At 42.5% G+C, this 22,568-nt stretch overlaps 1 protein-coding gene across 1 annotated transcript in view; it reads left to right on the top strand.

The window, feature by feature from the left end:
- Nucleotides 1–1,211: 1,211 nt before the first annotated feature.
- Nucleotides 1,212–22,568, top strand: part of Ptprt (protein tyrosine phosphatase, receptor type T) — an 868,923-nt gene continuing 847,566 nt past the window's right edge. Inside the window, exons 1-2 of the mRNA XM_023714963.1 lie at nucleotides 1,212–1,287; nucleotides 1,883–2,041. Coding sequence (XP_023570731.1) covers nucleotides 1,212–1,287; nucleotides 1,883–2,041 — 235 coding nt within the window. The remainder of the gene's footprint in view (nucleotides 1,288–1,882; nucleotides 2,042–22,568) is intronic.

The raw sequence follows: 22,568 nt of genomic DNA, 5'->3' as shown, positions 1-22,568 counted from the left end.
GAACATGAGCTCTGTAGTTAGTTTGCCAGAGATTTAATCTTGGGCCCAACACTTTCCTTCTGTGTGGCTTGTACAGTTCATTTAGTCCACTGATACACCAATTACCTTATGTTTAAAGTAGGGATAAAAAGGACCCCACATGGTTGTGAGGATTAAGAAAAAGCATTATCAGACAGCATAGGCAGTCAGTGTGTAATATATTGCTTTCCTAGAGTAAATACTCACGAAAGCATACTTCTTAGTTATTTTTGAAAACTGTCACATTGAGGCATGACGCTTCTTATATTACTGAGAATGTACAAGGCTCTGCTGTGTTAACAACTGGATCTTAAGAAATCAGTGGTATAAGAAAACAAAGGTTTATATTTTGCTTTCCAGGAGATAAGTGTAGATACTGCTGGTCAGGTAGCCTTCTGGGTGGCTGTCCTCCACTAAGTGCATTAAGGATCTAGAGTCCTTCTCTGGATAATACTTCTCCACCACAGAATTGAAGGGCCTCACAAGGGAGAGTGAAAGGGCTGCTTTTAGGAGATTCCTTTTGTGGCTTTGTCTTGCACATGGTTGGCACCACTATAGAACAGGTCCCCAGACTTTGGGAACATAGTCTAGAGGCAAGGAGGCTTAGGAACAGTGTTCTGTGGATGCAAGAGGAACAAATGAAACCTTTGACACTGAAAGCCGTGACTGGGCCACACAGCCCTTCTCTCATTTAAGTCCACAGTCTGAAGGGATCTCAACTGGCTGCTCCCAGGAACACTTGGCATGTAGGCATCTTCTCTATAGCAGACATTGTGTGCGATGGGGGAGCGTATGGGTGTTTAATGGAGGGTGCTGGTGGTGTGATGAGATCTATGAGCATCAGAGAGACAGGGAAGGATGAAAGAAGACAGGCAGTGTAGGAAATGGGCCTTGGAGGCTGATGAGTAGGCTGTGCCAGATTATTCTTGCTGTTACTGCCTCGTGTCCATGGGCTGCCTCTGGAATACCCTTCCTTCTTCTGCTCCCCACTCTTGGAGACACTGCCATCTTCCTGATCCCTGTTAATTCTTCTCCTCTTCTTTCCCTGACCCTTCCAGAATATAACAGGCTCCTTTTACCCTGGTCACACAAGCATCTCCTAGGTGGAGCCTCCATTCTACATCACATACGGCTTTTAGTGTCACTCCGAGAGAATTTACCACCCAAATTCAAGGCATCCTGGTGGGAATCCAATGCGCATAACTTATTGTCAAACGGTGGATGGCTTGGACTTTGGGTTACATGGAAAAGTTTTAAACACTATTGGCAGTAACGATGTTCTCTTCCACGAGTTTGATTATCTGATTCCTCCAAAGTTCTCTTCTTATTCAATGAAAGATGATTTTTCAAACTGAATTTATAGAGCGGGAAATGGATATGGAGGCTATTCTGTCCCAGTTACTTTTTTTCATATGTTAATCGGTTTCCTCTGTATTGCAGCTGGGGAAACTGAGCCACATGGGTGTTGAGTATGTGACATAAGCCCACACAGCTTTGCAAGCTGAAGGATGGGTCTAGTTTTATTAGACTCTGCAGCAAGTGCTCTCTGTGCATCCCAGCAATCCTCCACATTGCAGGAAGCAATTACAGAGGCATGCCCTGGCATTCATTTTTCCTACTTAGAATGAGACGTTGCTGTTTACTTTCTTAGGAAGGAAGATTGAAATCAATGTAACTAGCTTTATTAACTTTTTAAAACAGGGGAGGGGTGCTGCAGATGCCAGTGCCTTTCCTGAGAGTGCCAAAGCTAATATAAAAATCCAATTTGCTCGCCTTTTTGAAAAAGTCTTCTCCAGAGTTTAAAATTCAAAGCTGTAAATGAAGAGTCAATGAGACGGGGTAACGAACCAGATTTCAGACACAGGGATATATTTACCCATCTCTCTTTTGTCTGCAGGAGGCTGTTCCTTTGACGAGCACTACAGCAACTGTGGTTATAGTGTGGCGCTGGGGACCAATGGATTCACCTGGGAGCAGATTAACACATGGGAGAAGCCAATGCTGGACCCAGCAGTGCCCACAGGTACGTGATCCATCAGGCTTGGGGATGTCACAGAGCTTTTCCAATGACTCACAGGGGAAGAACTTTCCAAAGATGGAGCTGTGTGAGAGGCCATAAGTAACTGAAGGTACTGTGTTCTCTGTCCCCAGAGTGAACTCTTCAGGATGTAGCGAGAGTCACATGTCACCTGAATTTGAAGACCTTTAGGAATTCCTTTAATGTTGAGATTCTAAACTCTAGCTATACATAAGGCATCACTACGTTTTGCTTGCAAGTTTGATAGCTCTGGGTTAAAAGCTTCCCTAAAAGGAGAAGAAAGGCCTACAGCAGAATTTGCCATCTTTTCTTTACTGTCAGCCACACAGACATGAGGTGGGGCTCCTAAAATCAGAATATTGTTCATAGTGTTAGTATCCTGATGTCCTGAATGCCAAGCTTAGCATTCACCCATGGGCTTGAAAGCCCAGTGTAATTCTTGATAGGTACTTGTGTGAGGCAAGCTCTGAGAGGTACACCTGATGTTCCTTAGGGCAAGTCCCTCTTGGTTGGAGTGAATGTCTTCTGAGGAGGGCATACATGGGTGAGGTGAATCTCAAAAAGGCTTACCTGGTGATATAAGCCAGAAAGAATTACAGCTCTTGGAAAGTTAAGATCACCCTCTGGTAGAGTTGGAAAGACCATGGTTGTTGGAGACAGACATGCTCTACACGTTCTCCATGAGTAGAGCCTCACATAGCTCACATTTCGTCTTGGTTTCCCACCACCCCTTCTTGCCACTTTTTTCCTACTCTTCTTTGTCAGCTTACCCTGGGCTTTACATGATGAAGTTCTTTGAGTTTCCTTGATACTCTTTCCACAGATGACCTCAGCAGCTGTCTGTACACTGGTAATTCCCACCTTTATGCCTCTGGCCTGCACATTTCTTAAGCACTTGACGCCTACACAGCCCACAGCCTGGCTACCGTGTATTTCCGGCAACCCTTTCAGAAGTGTGTTTTACAGATGCAACTAAGCTGGAGGCATAGAAGGTGGGAACCAAGGTGGGAGGCTTTGGGTCATTATTTCTGTCTATTCCTATTAAGGATGTACATTGTATCTGTTTCCCTTGAGAGTTGTCAGGAGCATAATAAAGCTGTGATGTGGTACAGAATTTAACCTTTCAGATTTCTCTGAGGATATCAGAGACCTGTTACAATCTCTGAGCTCTGTGGCTTGTCCTACCTTAACCTCCACCTGTGTCCAGTTCCACTGCCCTGTGCCGAATTTCCTCTAGCTTCTGTCAGTTTCCAGAATAGTCTGACACTACTGCCTCAGAAACTGCTACAACCTCAGACCTCTCTGAAGAACTCTTTCCTCACCCTCATTGTCCAGTACTTCCTCTTCCTACTTCAGTCTGGACTAGCTTTCTTTGTAGTGATTTTAACTGCACAGTGACATGCATTATAACTGGTGTTATTGGTTCATTGTGTGCTTGGCCCCTAGGTGAGATGTTTCTTGCAACTAGATACCATGACAGTGCCATTCATCGCTTTATCTTCAGTACCTAGTGCAGTGTGTCAGGCAGAGCGTGTAGTGAATGACATCTTGTTAGAAGGATGCATGGGTGGATGGGCAAATAGTCTTAATCAAGTCATCTTGTAATGCAGGAATGAAAGATAAACATTATCAAGGGCCTTTGGGCCCTATACTCACCTGTATACTCAACTGCTCACCTATTTTTTTTCTTTGCTACCGTCCTTCCCATTTTACAGATTAGAAAACTAAGATTGCAAGCAGCTGGGTGAGATTGCTTCTTCCTCCCATCCCACTGTCTCTCTCCAAATACATGATGCTTACTCCTAATCTTAATTTTTTCAGTCCCTCATTACAGCAGAGTGTCATTTCATAAATATTGGATTGTGCTAATACAATCTTCTGAGCTTTTCTAAATAGAGGCATTTGATAATGATCACTGAAATTATTCTGTCATGATGTGCCTGTGGATCTCAGCGGCTCTATATGCTGCTTAAGCAGAGAGGCATGAAAGTGAATTTGGATTAGGCGAAACAGTTTGTTCCTCTCATAGGGAAAGGCTGAAATCTTATTACTTCTGTACACCCAGCATTTTCTATCTTTTCTGAAATCTGGTTTGAGTCTATTTATTCAGACGTTCCATAGCCTTTTTTTATCGATCCCCTTTGTGTGACAAGCTATGGGTTCTACTTGGTCTGGGTGAATCCAGCCAGGTCATTTTGACATTTAATCCCTTCAAGGACCTGGCATAGAGATACAATCTGAATTGCTCACCATGGTCCGTGAGGTCTTGCATGATCTTGTGTCATCTCTGAGTCCTCTTCTTCTTTCTCAGAATGCTTCAGACATACCCTCAGCATTTTTGATTTTTTGGATTATTCAGTCTTTCCTGACACAGGTCCTTGGCATATGCCAGTGGCTCTTCCTGGGCATGATTTTCTCAACCTTCCCCCTGGATGATTTCTTTAGATTGCACAACTTCCAGCAAAGATCCTTCCTCATGTGTTGATCTAAAAGCCATCTCTGTTATCGATCTACTTGTAATATTTTGCTCCTTCATTTCAAAGCCCTTGCTATAGATGTATTCACAGACCATCTTATTTCCATCTAATATCATAGCTGAATAACCTGGGAGCCTCAGTCTTTCTTCCTCAGTTTCCTCATCATGAACTTGGGCACCAGAGTAAGAGTTCAGTGAAGGATACCTGTGTATGTGAATGCTGCACAGGGCAGGGCTCAGGCAGTGTTGGGTTTCCTAGATTCTTCTCTGATCTCTGCAGTGTGGGGGATGGTAGGTCTAAGTCCATTTTAGAGCCTTCCCCTCCTTCAAGTTCCCCTGTACCTAGAGCTGATCTTTGAAGAAGCTTCCTAGCAGGTAACCACCCATGGCCAGACATGGCCGGACAGGCCAGAGGGGCTTTCCCAGGGTGCATCACTGCCTGGATAGCATAGCTGCCTCCTCCAGCTTAACCCCCTAAGTCAAATGCTGCACACCATTTTCTCATTATATTTCTCTTCTTTCTCTAGAAGAAAAACATCAGGCTAGCATTCCAAGCTTCAGACCTACTTTCCCCCTTGTCACTTCTACTGGGGCTATCACAGAGGAATGAGGATTAAAGACTGTCTCTTCGGGACACTGTTGTGTTCATGGGATCCATGGATGTGACAGAAGTTAGCCTGGCCTTTTTCTCCATAGCAGCCCTGTCTTGCAGCCCAGAGCCTAGTAGGACCTGGTGGGGCCGATGGGAAATGCAAGTGCTGTAGGTGTCCTTGTTTCCTTCTAATGCTGTGTGGCATTGTTTTAAGGACCAACAATAAAGTAGGGTCCAATTTCAGGCAGTACTGCTAGCTGGATAGGAAATGTTACATTTTTTTCTCCCTTTTGTATCCACGTGACTCTGATCGTGAGCCCCTAAGGAGTTGATCTATTAAATTTAGGCACTGTCTTAGTTACCTTTTGTTGCGCACGACCTCGCCAGCAAGGAAGACGCAACACACAGCTCTTCCTTCAGCGGTTTATTCAGGCCCCTTACAGCAAGCTTCTTCTTTTCTCCAATCCCCCAGCCCTTGGCTAATATATACTCCCGAGCCCAATCCCAGTGCGCCACGTGGGGATCGCCCATGGGTCCAGCATATGCGGAAGCGAATCATGACTGCAGCCCTGGCCATATAAGGAGTTGTTGTGCACAGAGAGCGCTCACCCACGGGGGGGGGGGGTGGAAGGCGGAAACCAGCGCCATCTTGTAGGCGCGATCCTTCGCAGCTCTCCACAACCTTTATCACCGCTAAGACAAAATACCTGACACCCAAAGTTAAAGGAAGAAAGGTTTATTTAGTTCGCAGTTTTTAGAGGTCTCAGTCCATAGTTGGCTGGCCCCAGGCAGGGTGGCAATGACAGAGGGGCAACTATTCATGAAATTGCTGGACAGCAAAAGCAACAAGAGAGAAAAGGCCAGCCTTTTCTGCCCCTTACATGATATCCTATCTACTGGGATTAGGGCGGTATCCATCAATTCAGTGGGATGATTCAGTAACCACCCACCCTCAATCTCAGCACTCTTAATCTTAGCATTGAACCATGACTCAATTGCAAGCTCTAGATTCAGCTACCAAGAGAAAGCTCCCTCCGAAGGTGCATGAGGCTGCGGGGGACATCTATACACCAATAGGCACTCTTGGAGCATCTCCTTTCCTAGGGTTCTGTGAATGAGCAAGAGACATAAACTAGTACATTGTAATTTCCTCCCTACATTTCTGGTGGTCCCTTTGTCATTCTTTTGCTGCCTTATAGGGCTAGGAGCCTCTGTTATATGGGTTTCTCCAGCCCCCAGGACCTACCCAGAACCTCTCCTGCGAGTTCCCCTTTCCCAACAGCCACTGAGCAGGATGAGACCAAATGACACTGCTCTGTGACCTTCCCAGGATAGGAATTTTCCTCTCCCCCCACTTACCCCTTAAAGGCAAACCCTATCTGTAATCCAGGGCATATTCTCTGTAATAAGTTTAGATTTTAATGACACAATAACAACAAGAGAAAGGAATTCTTCAAGCAGCTTCATCTCTTTGCTTGTCCTGAACACTTTACCAGAGAAGAGAAATACAGAGCCTGATGGTTGCCTGATGGAAAGGACAAGGACCAGAAAAAACTGAGGGAGAATGTCTTTACATTCATTCATGGCAGTTGGAGCATTTCAGCCCATCAGCCTGTAGCAGGAGCAGGTATCATTTCCGGGATGCTTCTGCACTTCCCTTGGGCTTCCCTTGGCTATGTATCTCTGCACTGGTCTAACTGCTGATGTTTATAGCCCATGGTATCTGTCTTGGACTAAATTGTATTCTTTCAAAGGACGAGTTGAAGTCCTACTCTGGTTGCTTTGAGTGTGATCTTATTTGGAAATGGGATCCTTACATATGTAATCAAGTTAGGACCACGCTGGCTATACTGGACCCTAATGCAGCATGATTGGTGGAGGCAGAGACTTCCAAAGATATGAGGAAGGAGGCTGCAGGTGCAGAGGCAGAGGTTGGAGTGATGCACCTGTAAGCCAAGGAAGACCACAGGTTGCTGGGCCTTCACCAGGCAAGGGAAGAGTCTTCCGTGGAGCCTCTGGAAGGAACACAACCTCACCCAACCTTGCTTTTAGACTTCTACCTTCCATAACCATGAGCGAATAAATGTGTGTTGTCCTGAGCCACCTAGTTCCTGGTGAGTTGTTAGAAGGGCTCTAGCAGAGAAAAACCTCAGCCAATCCCACTTCTGTATTCCAAGTCCTACGAGCTGCTTAGGGTCAATTTTCCACAGAACAGACCAAAGGGTGTTGGAAGTATTGGAAACTTTGCTTTCTTTTTAAGGGAGCTGACATCCAGTGCCCACGGTAACCAAGTCTCGGAGAGATATTTTCCCTACAATATTGATCTAATGGGCCACTGCTTATTGCATGAGTTCAGAGAGATTATCAAACCTTTATTGGGGAGAAAACTGAGTCCCAGACAAGCGATTGGTCCAAGGTTATGTGAGTTGCTCATGGCAGACGAAGTGAGCTTGAAATCCCCGCTCATGAAATATATACACAGTGTTGTCATCAAATAAGTACATTTTTAAATGATTTCTATTTGCAGTCCTAATTTATGATGCCAAAATAATACATATTCATCGAAGAGAATATGCACAATAGAGCTAGCTACAAAAACAAAATGAAAGTCACACATGCATACAAACTTACATAAATATCTTTTTCTATTTAATGATTTTGTAGCATTTTCCTCATATCATTAACTACTCCTCAAAAGCATGTTTTTAAAGGCTTCAGGGTTTTCCATTCCAGTGATGGTTCAACAATCTATTTAACCACCCCAAACTACTGCATATTTAAGTTCTATCTAGTCGCTCCTAAAGCATATTGCAGGGGGTGTTTTTGAACACATAGCTCTATGCTCATCTCCAGCAAGAGTTATCAAATTTTCTTTCATCTAGACAGCTATGTGTATTTCCTGTGTCCCCCAAATAAGAATGGTTTATATGACTGTTGAGATTTGGAGGGAGAGTATCATCCTCACATCAAACGTGTAATCCTAGAAATTTGGCCATGAGGTGGTAGTTGGGAAAATGCCTTGTGACTCCTGACACGCAGAGCACAGATCTGGGACTGGTAGTGCTCCGTTATAGTTTTTGGCACAAGTACTGGATGGAGACTTCCAGGGCTGGGCAGTACTTGTGCCTGAAATCATACCGACAGCAATGGTCCAGGTGCTGGCCAATAGAGGTGGACCTCAGCTGTCAAAAGCAGATGGGCCCTCTAGTGCTGATAGTATGCTGAGCAATTTGGTTTGTGGTCTGTATACTAAGCTACCACTTGTTCTCCTATGGACAAGGACAACGTTTTATTTGTACCTATAACTAGCATGCCAAGACTTAATGAGGTAGATATCAATAAATGTTAAACAAATCGATGTTATTAATGATTGAAATTTTCATGATATGATCTTAGGGTGCATCTTCAGCCTTCTCCTCCCACCTATTCTCTTTATGTTGAGTTTTGAGGTCCCACCACCAAGCCTGTTTGTTGATTTAGGGAATCTTCCATTGTGATGAGTCCTGATGGGGTGCAGAACTCCTAGGAAAATGTAGATGCCAGATACTCATTTCTTGGCACCTTGGTGTGACTGAAAAGGTGACCTGAATACAGCCAATTGGGCCTGTCTGTCCTCCACTTCCCTGGGAGGAAAAAGCCAATGACCACTAGTCAATAAAGTGGGCTTCCCAGTGGCAGTAGTGGTCAGAGCACAGGATTTGCCCTAACCTGCATTGCTGGACTCTACTTATTGGTTGTCCATAAATGCTTTACTGCTTAATTTGCTTAATTTTAAAATTTGAACCTAAATCTTTCCCATTCATGATGCGCTTCCCAGTATTCATCCAGGATATCCCTAGTTTTGAAAAAAAATCAGTTAATTTTTGTGTTTCAACCACAAACTGCCGCTAACATCATTATGCCTTTGTTGCACTTGCCAACTCCTGTGCCTGGAGAACATTTTCTTCCTCTCTATCTACCTAGACTGAAACCCTGTACTGAGGCCACCTCCCCCAGGAAGCCTTTCCTGACTACCCGAAGTACTCTCTTGTCCTCTGTGCGTCTGTTCCCAAGTCTTTATTGGGACATGTTATCTCTGATTTCCCACTAGGGCTGTGAACTAGCCAAGAGGTGGGCTGATTTCCTTGTGTCTCCTGTGGCATAGGAACTCCACTGGGGATGAGGTTACTGGCGTTAGAGGAGCCAGGGAGGAGGGATTTCAGGAGCACCCTTCTGGTGCCTTAGCATTTCCACAGCACCCTGAGCACCTGTGGCTTTCATCACTGAGTATGTACTCAGCATGAAGAGGCTGGGCCTGGGCAGGCACTTGGTCTCAGGGCCAGGCTGATTTGAGCTCTTCTGCTCTGAAGTTGATCCCAAGATCTTTGAGGGAACTAAAGGGTCACTGGAGATGACTTCCCCCTTCACACTGCGCCTGGCATGTATTTACAGACGTGTGGAGTGCTGCGTGACAAGCCCCCATGGAAAAACTCAAGACATCCCAAAGCAGCCTACTACTGTTCCTTTAATGCATTGTTTACGTTAAAGCAATCTGGACTTATGGGCTTTTAAGCTTCCTTAATCGCTCCTCATATTATTATTGATGGGTTGAATGCTACAATTTCTTATGCTTCCGTTTAGCCATTGTTATATTTTTTTCTTCAGTAATGATAAAGTGTATATTAATTCCTAAGAAATGCTGAGTTTGTAGTTACGTGTTAACTCTCTCCACTCCCATCCCAGCTTGCCCACATATCTTTGTGAGCAGATGGGGGTGTGTGGAAAAAAGGAAAAGGAGGAGGAGGGGGGAGGAAGAAGAAGGTGGGTGTGGGGGAAGGGAAGAAGGAGGAAGACAGAGACTATCTGTGTGTTGCGAGAATAATAGTAATAGAGAAATGATACTTTTGTAGTGCTTTTTTGTAGTAGGAACTATCCTACCCACATCAAATATATTTAATCTTCACAACAGACCTGTGATGTGGCTTTGACTTCAGCAAAGTTGTGTTGGCCTATGCCAGAGCCAGGATTTGACCTAGGGAAGTCTGGGTCCAGTCTGTGCTTCTCAGAAAACAGGCAGTGCATGGGATTATTAACAGTTGGGCCATTGATCTCTTCGTACCACAACAATCAGAGCTAGTTTTCACCTTCTAAGTTTCTGCTGGATGGGTGTACAAAGGTTTGTTTAAGAAATGGCAGTAAAAGAAGAAAAAAAGCTGAAACATATACCCAGATAAAAGGCAAATCTCTGTCTCCAAATAGCTCTTATAAAACTACTCATCCAGCATCTCACATCATGAGATGGTCTCTCGTGCACCCAGAACTACAGAATTAATTGGGAAAACTGCGTTAGCCTTTGATGACCCCAATCAATGCTAGTTTGGGATGTTTACAGGGATCACAGAATTGTTATGAAAAAAAAGGCCAGGAAATTGAGCACAGGTTTAGTAATTATTCTGGAAGAGATAACTGAGTAATGACAAGGGATTATAGTTGTTACAAGCAAGTGTCCTAAATATGGCTTTGAAAAGCAAAAAGGAATCTTTCTATGATCAGAATATACATTGCTAGAAAAATGGGAAGATGTGTCTGTTCGAATACCCACATGGATGCTTGTGTTGTTGTTCATTTTGGTGACATCATGTCTGAATTCTGAAGTATCATATTCTGAATGGTGTTTGGATTTTAAGTGTACCCAAAGGGCAGTAAAGACCCTGTCCTAGCACAATGCTACTGGAAAGTAGTGGACCCTTTGAAAGGTACTGTAGAAGGATGCTCAGGGTATTCCCGCACTCCGGGCTGTGGGGAAGGGATAAGGACCTATGGGATACTGGAGTTCATTGAGAAGGAATGTGTGGGGAAGGCTGAGTCCCACTGGGGATGTGGGTCACTTCCTTCCCTCTTCCCCTATAGAGCCTGGTTCCCTGGGATGCCCATATTTGGGGGGTGGTGTTGCCTGCATTCTGCCATTCCCTCCTCTACCTGCTCACTTTATATCCTCTCTGTGTCACATTCTTTCTGTGCCTTGGGAACCACCAAATCCCCAAATTCTCTTGTGCTTCCATCCCTGGCCCAGGATGGGCAGCTCTACAGATCAACACAGAGTCGTGACAGGTCACTTTGCATTTGTCATCCCTTTCCTTCAACTTTGTGTAAGCTTCATGAGAACAGGCATTAGCTGTTCTCTTCACACTTGCACGTCCCCAGCTCTCAGAACTGGCTCTGGCACACAAGATACCTTCACACACAAGATACCTTCCTATGGTGTAAGTGAATTAGGAGATCAATGTGTTAAACTTCCGCGAAACAGGTTCAAAGGAAACAGAAAACCTGAGGTGGCTGGAATTCACACTTGCGGTTCATATCACAATGTGCGGTGGATCTTGGGAGACCCGAGTTGTGAGCTTGCTGGCCTGCTGTGTAACCTGGAGCCAGCTCCTTCATCTCTCTGGGCCCCAGGGTCCTTATCCATCCAATGAATGGGCTGGATGAGAAACACTTGCACATTTTCCATTTTTGCCATCACATAGGTTGTAAAGCATTTTCTGCGGCACAGTTTATTGATGACTACAGCCAGGGGACTCACAGTGTCTTCACAATATGAGAGCAAGGAGTCTTGAGTGCCTGTAGGGGTGGCTGGCCCAGTGCAGAGGCAGGTGGTACACGAGAGAGCCATTCCAAGAATAGTTCCAACCTCTGGAAAATAAATCTCATTTTTCTTTTCTGAGTGATAGCAATAAGAAGAAGAAAGACTACACTTAGCACCTGTGCTCAGTGCAATGATTATCTGATTTTTACTGTTTCAAACAAAGCATCAACCTGGTTTTTAGACTTTGCGTGAAGTTTTCAGGCTTTGCAATATTGAAAATAACAGAAAGATTGTTTGCCTGAATTCATAGACTGTTTTCCTACATTCAAAATGAGACATCAATAACTTCTATACTTAATCTGCTGTGTAGTTGACTTCCGGGAAGGATACCTGAAACACACACCTACATGGAGTTAGAGGATACTGGGCAGCGGGACTTGCAAGGAGGACCTTGAGCATAGCTGTTGCATTTCTTTGGGTTGAGGTTTTTTTTTTTTTTTTTAATCAATAAAACAAAGCTGGAGCAATTGATACTTATAAAATTAAGTGACATAGCATAAGAGAAATCAAATAGCCAAATGTTTGGTGCATGTGCTCATGGTAAGATCTTTTCTACCTCCAAGTATCTCTTTCCTGCCCTGTCTCAGAGTTGGGACTTACCAAGGGACTGCTGTATTCACTGAATGACTCTTGTGTTGGTTAAGGTTACTTAGAGGCCCAGAATTTGCAGGGGAATTTATTTGTTCAGGTTCAAAGATGGGAGAGTCCTCAGTAGCTTTTGGCATGCTGGAGAGTCATAGGATGCGGTAGCTGCCCAGACCAGCGAGATAAAAACCACAGAACAAGAGAAATTGAGGGTGTGGCATCAGTCCAAGACCAAAGGCGTAGGAACAGCCTAGACAATCACTGGTATGAGGCCATGCTGAAAGGCTGGTGGAGAACCTAAAGTGTGATGCTTACCAGGTGAGGGTAATGGCAAAAGATGCACCTGCTCAAGCAGAATGGAGCTGTGCAAGATGTGAGCCAGCTTCCTCCTCTTGCTTTGAGTCCATCCAGGCTTCAGTGTTAGGTGGTGCCACTAGCAACCAAGGTGGATGTCCCCACACTGAAGTTAGCTGGCCTGCCTGTTGGTCATCTCTGGAAACACTTTACAAATATATCAAGAATTGTGCTTTACTAATCTGCTAGGCCTTGCTTAATCCAGGAGAGTTGATATGTCAACATTCAGCGTCAGTCCTGTACTTTGTGTGTTGAAAATGTGCTGTGTCACTAGGTGGTGATTGTGGATGGTAAGGTCCTTCGAAGCTCTCAGATCCTTTATACTGAGTGACTATCAGAGGTCCCTGTTCACATGCTTCATGAGGGCCAGGAGCAAGCCCCAGACTGACCAGACTCAATCATTTTAAACCTAGCCTAGTTTTGGCCTAAAAGCCCATAGGTAGGCCCTCTTTCGAAAATATTAGGAGTAGGGGCCAGGGAGATGGCTCAGTGGAATAAGCGCTTTCCTGGCAAGCACAAAGGCCTGAGTTCAATCCCTGGTTCTGGAGAAAAAAAAAAAAGGAAGAAAGAAAATATCAGGAGTACATTGAGGGGGCAAATATATAGCTCAGCAGCATAAGTGCCTTCCTGGCAAGTGCAAGGTCCCAAGTTCTATCTCAGATATGAACGAATGAACGAACGAAGGAAAGAAAGAAAGAAAGAAAGAAAGAGAGAGTGGATTGAGGGGAACCAGACATAACTGGGTGAGAGGGTGCTACTGAATCTGTATAGGATGAATAGAAACAAGGACAAAGGGGCTCCTGCAGGTTAAGTACATGGTCAGGTGGTTTAGGGGACCTCCTGAACACCAATCAGTGCTTGCTTCTTTCAATTATACAGTGACTTCCTAACTTCTTGGCTTACCTGCAAAGAATTGGAGGGGCATGGCTGAACACCGATCTGTATGAGGAGATGTCGCTTTCTCTAGTAACAGTTGCTTGTATTCGAGTTCTGCTTGGTTCAGTTAGATCCATCAAAGCAAGGTTAGGTCTTTGTGTATTTCTCTCCTCAATACCCCCATGTGTTGAAATCAAGGGTCAGGGAGACTGGGCGTGGTGGCACACACCTGTAATCCCAGCTCTTGGGAGGCTGTAAACAGGTAGATGACTATGAGTCTGATCTAGTAGTGAGACCCAGAACACCCTTTAGACCCTTCCCTAAAAAAATAAAACAAACAAACAAACAAACAATGAAATTAAGTGTCAGGGTATAAGGCTAGTTTCCTAAAATCCTAGGAGATAGGAAGAGGGTTTCACAACCACTACATTCTTACTGCTTTAATCTTATTTAGGGAGTGAGTTTTTGAAAACACATCTACTTTTTCAGTGAGGTCCTGCTGATCAATTACAAAATACTTACGAATTTATGAGAATCTGTGATCTACAGTTTGGCTAGCACCATGGGTTTCTGTTTTCAAGGGGAAAGCATCTGTAGAGGGATGTTAGTCAGCTTTCCAAAACTATGAACCTAAAGAAAAGTTTATTTTGGCTTACAGTTTCAGAGGTTGCAGTCTATAGACTCTTTCACCGTTGCTGTGGATGTGACATGAGGCAGAACATTGTGGAAGTAGGAGAATGTATGAGGCAGAACATTCTGGAAGTAGGAGCATGTGCTAGAAAGAACTACTCATCTCATGGCAGCCAGAAATCAGTGCAGGGATGATCATAGGGACAGAAAGGATGTAGAGACAAAGTGCACCCTTCAAAGTCATGTCTCAAGTGACCCACTTCATCCTGTTAGGTCCCACCTCCCAAAATCCCACTAAGCTATGAACCTACCAATGGAATAACACATTAATGAGGTTGGAGCCCTTATGATCCCATGGCTTTCCAAAAGCCCTTCAGTTGGCAACCAAGCACTGAACAGAATGAACATTTTGTGGAACAGTTTTATTTATTTATTTATTTATTTCAAAGTTTTATTGATAAACAGATAGCAATGAGACAGTTTCAAATCATATCGGAAGTACAGTTTCAACAAATAATACACTGCATATATTCTTCTTAGTGGTTAATTGCTGTACAAGATGCGGACTTGTGATCCTATTTACAAACACCATTAGAACAAATCATTCAATTCATTAAGAGAATGCAACTATATATCTATCCCAACCTCTTTGAATACACAGATACAAAATGGACATTCATCGGTATGCCCCATTATTTCTAAGTTCCGTTATTGAATATTATAGGTGTGTAAACTCAGCAAAATATTCTAAAAGAGTTGTGGAACAGTTTTAGATAACAGCCATAACAAAGAGAATCATCTTTATCCTCAAGGCTGGACCATGTTTCCTCACTTCCATTTATATATACAGACTGAGAGGCACCTGCATGAGCCTTCTAGCAGGGGTATGTAACCCTTTTCCAAATCTCTTCTGAAAGCCAATGTTCTGCATTATAGACTCAAGAAACTAGACTTCCTAGTATCAAATTGTAAGACCATGCCTACTTTTCACCAATAGAACTGTAAGACCTCATGCTTTATCAGAGCCTCACCTTTATCAGAGTCACACTCCATGTGACTCCACTGGGAGAAAAGCTTCTGTCACGCGCATCCAGATTTTTGAGTTCCAGCTCTGCTATCCACCAATCCATTACTATATAGGACTGAAGCTCTTTCTGAAGCTCAGTGTCTTCCATAAAATGAGAATGAAAGTACCTGTCTTCTTCATGTCATTACTATAAGAAGCAGTCAAGATTGTGAAGGTGAACACATTTGGAGAGCTCAATCTCTGATGTGTTGCTTGTTGTCACTTTGAAAAGCAACTTAGCTCAAACTTCCTGTGTCAAAGAAATATAATGCACTTTGCTACAGCCGCCCCATGTTTCCCCACCCAGTCCCTGGGGGCACAGATTAGAACTGTTGTGGCTGCAAACTCAGCTGAGATGGGCTGTAAAATAGTAAATTATCATTTGTTTTGCAGTCTTGACGAGAAAAATAAATGCAATTACACTCATGAATGTTGAAAAATGAAGCAAAGCAATGTGGATCGGCACATTTGAGGTGCTTTTCCAAATGAAAAGCCGTGCACAATGAATACTAATGGGCTCCCTCCCTACTGCACTCTGGCATATGGTGAGATGTGATCTTCCTGAATTAAGGGAGCAGCTGTGCCAAGTGCCCTGACACCCCGCACAGCAGGAGATGTTCTGAGTGGACCACAACTCCTCGTTCTCACTTGAGGACTCACAATGAGCCCAGCTTCCTAAACTAGACACCTTCATGGTCTTGGTGGAGCCTCTTTGCTTCAGGATCCTGGTGTCTGTTCTCTCATTCCTCTGTCCTTCTGTGCAGCAAACACTTCACTGGGCACCTACTGAATGCCAGGCACAGTGCTGGCAGCTGTAGAGATGTATCTTGAACATCTTGCTCCTCCTAGTCATGCAAAGCCTTCTTATCAGGCCTGACTGACCTCATCCGGCCTCATGTCAATACAGAGGCCACCAGCCACATGTGGTGATTGAGCCCTTGAAATGTGGCCAAGTCAAGTGAGATGAGTGCAATGTGTAAATTTCACAGCAAATCTCAAAGACTTAGTGCAAAAGATCTTATTAGAGCCAAAGATCTTATTAATTTTCAGATTGCTTAAATGTTGAAAAGATCATACTTTAGATATACAGTTAGTTCTTTCTTTGTGAGTTCTACCAACTATATTCGTGGGTTCTACCAGCTGTGGATTTAACCAAGTGTGGATAAGAAGTACTCAGGAAAAATTTGATGTCTACTGAATGTGTATGAACTGTTCTTTCCTGTCATCATTCCATATGTAACAAGTATTTATATTGCACTAAGTATTATAAGTCATTTAGACATGATTTAAGGTGTACACAAAGATGTGTGTAGGTTATATGCAAGTACTACACTATTTTACATAAGGGATTTAAACATCTGAGGGTTTTAGTGATGTCGGGGATTTCTGGAAATTGAGGAATGACTGTATTAGTGTAAGTAAAATATATTAAAATTAAATTTACATATTTCTTTTTACCTTTTTAAATATGGATGATGGAAAATTTAAAATTGCAAATGTGGCTTGTGCTATATTTCTTTCCAATACTGCTGCTCTAGCCTCTGCTTATCTGTCCCTTCATATACTGTACTCTACTGCCTTTTACTAGCAAGGACTATTTAAGCCACTCCAGATTTTTTTCCTGTCTCCAGGCCTTGCCACTTGCTCAAGGATTGTTATGATTTGTGTTTGACCCTCCCGAGCCTCATGGAATCATGGGGCAGTAGGCTTCTAGAGTTTGTCTTTAATTCATGATCCAGTGCTGGGGTTATGGGTGAGTGTGTGGCTGGGATTATGGGTATGAGTGCTTCCCCCAGCCTGGGGCAGATAGCCTGAATGTAGCATAAGGGAGAGAGGCTTTCTCTCTATGTCTGCCTCTGCTGCCACCACCATTGTTCCTCTCTTTTTGCTCTTGCTGTTCTCCACCTCCCTGAACTGCTTCCCTTGCCCTGTGCTGCTCTGCCTTGGAGCCAGCTGAGTATGGATGGAAACTTCCACAAACTGTGAGCTAAATAAATCTTTCTTCCTTAATTCTGGGTGTTGGATATTTTGTCCCAGAAATGAGAGAATAGTAACTGCAACAAGGCTCTTCCCCAGCTCTTTTTGAGCTTAAATATCACCTCTGTGACAGTCAGTCTCTTGACCATCATTTCAATTATGTATCCCTGTTCTTCCTATCAAAACATTATTTCTTTTTTTGTATCACGGTACTTATGTATTTTATTTACTTGCTTGAGTATCTGTTGCCCTTAAGAGAATGGAATTGTGGGGACTTGTCTGATTTTATTGTGTTTTGTTTTGTTTCCATTTCTAATCTCAGTGTCTTCCACAGCAACCAAATCACAGTAGGTACTCAATTTTTTTTCTTGTATGAATGCATGAATGTTTTAATATCACATTAATTTGACAAAAGAGAAAATATTTTAGTTATTTTTAGGTGTTGAAAAGACTCAATAGAGTCCTACTTTATGAATAAGCTAAATAAAGCCTAGGTGGCAGATAAATAATTTATAGATAAATGGAGGTAGGATTGAGTTTAAGGGAAATCACAAGGCGTGGTGAAGTATCCAGGGCCTGAAAAGAGTGAGAGCCATTACTACTCCTTGGCCTGCATGCAAGGGCAGGGAATGATGCTAAACGGTTGCTCATAGGATGTAGAGAACCATAGCTACTCTGGTTTTCTGCCAGCTTCTGCCATTGGCCAGACTTAGCCAGAGCAGATGGCTCAGGGAAGCTGGAAGACAAAAACCAAGTAGATCAGGCTCTCAGGGCATAGAGAAGAGTAAAGTTTGCATCTGGATCAATAGGACAGAGTGGTGATCGTGGTGAGGGACATAGAATAGTTACTCTCCCAAAAGTCCCAGAAAGCAGTTATCTTAATGTGATAGATAGAGCATATCTGTTCCAAATCAGCAATCCATATCTTGAAAGTATAAGGGTACTGATCATTAAAATTATTTAATGTTTACTCAGAGATTTCTAGTAAACTCATGGAAAATGTAATTGTAGGAAAGATAAAGTTACAATTTGCAAAGGATATTATTATCTACCAAAACCCCAAGAGAAATAAATGAAATAAATGAAAAACCATTACAACCTAATGAAAGTGTCCACTAAGGTGACTAGTTAGGGAATAAATATACAAAACCCAACCATTTTCTAAATCCTGGCAACAGCAGTTAGGAAAAAATAGAAGGATTACTTTTATAGAAGCAGAAAATATTTTGAAAACTGATTAGCTTAAGAGCCAATATATAAGAACTTTAGAAGGCAGCTATTAGGCAAAACTGGAGAAATAAATAAGCAAATAGATATCTCATTCCTAGACATGCAGACTTACTATTGTAAAGCTTATTGATTTAATTTAAAATATGTGATGCTTATTACAATAGAAACTTATAAGTCATGTTACAAAATGATGTTAAAGTTTATAAAAAGACTGTCAAGTAAGTGTTGGCAGAGAATAATGGAAGGAAACTTCTATTTCTAAGTTTTAGGAATATATTCTGAAACTAAAAATATTCAAGTTGTGTAGACCAATCCAAAAAGAAACACATAGGTCAACAGGACAAATATTTCCCTAAAAGTGATACATATATGGGTATACATACATAGGTTCATGATGAGGACATGTGTGTGTTTTTTATAGATAAATATTACACTTTCAGTTAGTGGGATAAGTCAGGATAAAGTTAGAATGATAACCCACCCATATTTAGGTGTGGATTGAATTAAGAAGTGTTCATTTTATTTAAGTGTAAAATATTTGAAAGTGTTTAAGATATATAATGCATAAATGAACATTTTAATGATTTTTCAGGGAAGGATAGTTTTATATGATACCATTGAGGCTAGAAGCAATAAAGAAAAAATATATATTTGTCTCTAAAATCCATAAACAAGATGAAAAGTTCACATCAAACTGAGCTCTGATATATCTATATCTATATCTATATCTATATCTATATCTATATCTATATCTATATCTATATCTATATCTATAATATCAGTGCCATTCATATGGAAAGAACTAAAGAACTTGTATAAACCAATAAAAGAATGGCAAATTATCTATTAGACATATATTCTGTGTTGGTAAGGCTTTTGAGAAATATTGTTGGTATAAATAAAACCTGCCATATTATTTGGGGAGGGCAATTTATTATCTGTCAAAGACATGAAGTATGCATATCTCTGGTCAAAATGATATTTTTATCTATTTCCAGCCGGAAAATTTATTCCAAGGAAACAATCAGAGATAATTGCAAAATGCACAATTCTGGTTGATTTCCCGAAGTGTTACTCCATCCATAGTTTGAAGTGATAAATTCACCTGCTTCACTGGGTGGCAGTGATGGCCATTTATTTCCTCAGGAAATCCTGGGAGCTATAAAATCCTGAAATAGTGGTGTGTGTTCTTGACTAACTTGGGAAAGTCCCTATTTGCTTCCTTTCTGTCCCCATTATGAGCTCCTTGGACATCATGTGGTATATTTTCCTGCTGTTACAGCTTGAAGAAGAGCGAAAGAGAGAAAGTTGTGATCCCCTGCTCAGGCACCAGGGTTGCCCAAAAAGATGGATGCTCGGCTTGCCTTGGCAAGCCTTTACGTAGTGCTGACAGTATACTGGGCAACACTTGGGTCAGGTGTTTGGTTACAACACTCTTTGCTTGCCCATGTTTTAGTTACAATCCTCCGAACCCCCTTCTCAACTTTGTCTTGACTCTGACACCTGTTTAGGCATTGGCTTGCAGAGAACAACTTTAGCAAAAATCCTGCTAAGTTAGTTTGGCAAGAATCTCCCCTTCTCAGTGGAATAAGCGCTTCCCTGGCAAGTGCAAGGGCTTGAGTTCAATCCCCAGTTACACACACACACACACACACACACAAAAGAATCTCCCCTTCCCCTTGGATGTTTGTTTTAAGTTCTTTGGGGTGCTTTAACAAAAGGTCACAAAATACATTGCTTATAAATATCAAAATTTATTTCGCACTGTTTTGGAGACTGGCAAGATTAAGACCAGGGGCCGGCCAGATAGCTCAGCTGATTAAAGTGCCTGGTTAGGCAGATGCAGGGGCCAGGGGTTCAATACATGGCCTGTCCTGCCAGCCCCACCCCTGGTGGCATGCACCTGTAATCCCATCACTTGGTAGGATGAAAAACAGGAAGGATCACTACAAGTCTGATCTGTGTAGTAAGACTGTGTAGATCCTGTATTAAAATACATTAAAACAAAAAAGATTAAGACAAGGGTACCATCAGATTTCATGTGAGGAAGATCTTCTTCCTCCTATATAATGCCTTCTAGTTGTGTCTTCCCATGGTAGATAAAGCAGTGTAACTCTTTGGGGCCTCTAGATGAAGGTACTAATCTTGCATGAAGGTTCTGACTTCATGAACCAATCACCTTCCACTGACCCCATCTCTTAAACTGTTACTCTCGAGTTTATATTTCTTGGAAGCACATAATCGTTTAGAACATAGTAGTATCTGATAACCCTGTCTGGCATTCAGCAAGAATCCTGTTAGGTCAGTTTAACAGGAATTCTCCTACTATTGTCTTCCCATCCATTTATTCTTCTTTTGGGCTATAAATCCCTTCCTGTCTTTACTTAATCTCTCTTCTCTTACAGTAGTCTTGAATAATGTCTTCCTCACCATTTTAGCATAGCAAGTAAATCCCAGTCTGCCCCCTGGGAGCTTTGGATCTAATAGGTAAATGGATAGGCAGACACCAATAAGCATTACGGAACAGGAACACTTTCAATTACCAATTTAACAGATATACTGAGGACCTACAATACGTCAGGCCTTGGGGTTACATCTGAACCCAGTATTGCAGCTTATGCTTTTGTGAAGCCCACAGTCCAATGGAAAAAAAAGAGTGATGAAGAAAGAAAGAAAGGGAAGATGAAAGAGAAGAGAGAGAAAGAAGAAAAGAGAACAAACTACAGAGAGAAAAAGTAGAGAGGGTCACGGTTCCTCATCTCTGGAGTTATGTCAGGGAATAAGGGTCCCAGGTAAACTAGTAATCTTCCTGCAGGGGGTGACATCTGAGTTACATCTCCAGTGAGGGTAACTATTGCCTGTGGGCTACAAGACTCGACAGTTTTGGAGCTCTCTTAAGCATGTTTGTGAATAAATACATTTTTGGATGACTCAGGAGCCAGCCTGTGATGCAGAGGTAGGGGCGGGACATCAGCTGAGTTTTTCAGAGGCAACCTCCCTGAGAAGAGACACGGGCAGGGAGATTATCCTAATAGGATTTCACAAAGACCACTTAGCAGTTGCTGAGCTTGGGGGAAAAATAGTTATGAGCTGAGGGTGGAGAAATAGCCAAGAATCTGGCAACTCTGCGAAAGCTTGGAGAGAAAAGCTGACAGCCAACAGACAGAACAAGATGATGCTTGCAAAAAGGTGAAAAGAATAGACAAGGGGTAAAAAGGACTCTGAGTGATCTGTATGGAAATGGAGGAGCATTAGTATAACTCTGGGACGTGCATTAAGATAATTCCAATTCTAAGAGGGAGCAGAGCCAGAACTTATCCATTATAGCACTTCACACTGTCAGGGAATGTTTGGAAACAGATGTGGGCAGCAGAAGGGCAGAGTTTGGATGGGATGAAAGGACGTGTGAATTTAAAAAAAAACCACAGGCAGAAATAAGATAGTTAATCCTAATCCCGCTTTTGAGATGGGGAAACTGAGGCTCAGAGAGGTGAAGTGGCTTATCCCAAACCATACAACATAGTAAGCATTAGAGCAAAGAGTACAAACTTGTACATTGCTGGTGGGAGTGCAAAATGGTTAGCCATTGCAGAAAACAGTTCACAACTCCTTAAAAAGTTAAACATCAAGTTACTACCTAATCCTACAATCTACCCCCAGGTATGTGCCCTAAGGAATTGAATCAAGCATTCAGATTTTGTCCTCAGGGTTTGGGGAGGTGTTCTTTGAGTACTATTCCATGTTCATTCTATTATATCCAGCTGCTACTCTCATTGTCCATTTCCTCTCCTCTTTCTTTTCTCTTTCCCTGTTCTTTCATGTATATGTTTATCCATCTCAATTGGTAGCTTTATCTCTTACTAAATATATCATGACCTTGGTTTCATTGTCCCATCACTAAAGGAGACTAAAGGTCCTGCCAGCTCTAACAGTGTATAAAATTTGCACATAGTTACCAGCACAAGTTCAGGGGCTGTAGATCTTGTATCCATGAAGAGACTACCTTTCCTCAATATGTAAATCTGGGGATTTGTCTAGAAGCAAATATAGTCCCAGCTTTGAAGCAATCATCATGTCCTCTGATCTTGGAATGACGTTTTT

The sequence above is a fragment of the Octodon degus genome, unplaced genomic scaffold (genome assembly GCF_000260255.1).
Source record: "Octodon degus isolate 3935 unplaced genomic scaffold, OctDeg1.0 scaffold00037, whole genome shotgun sequence".
Lineage (NCBI taxonomy): Eukaryota > Metazoa > Chordata > Mammalia > Rodentia > Octodontidae > Octodon > Octodon degus.
Note: the sequence above shows the minus strand (reverse complement) of the source record. Positions and strands in the feature narration are given on the sequence as shown.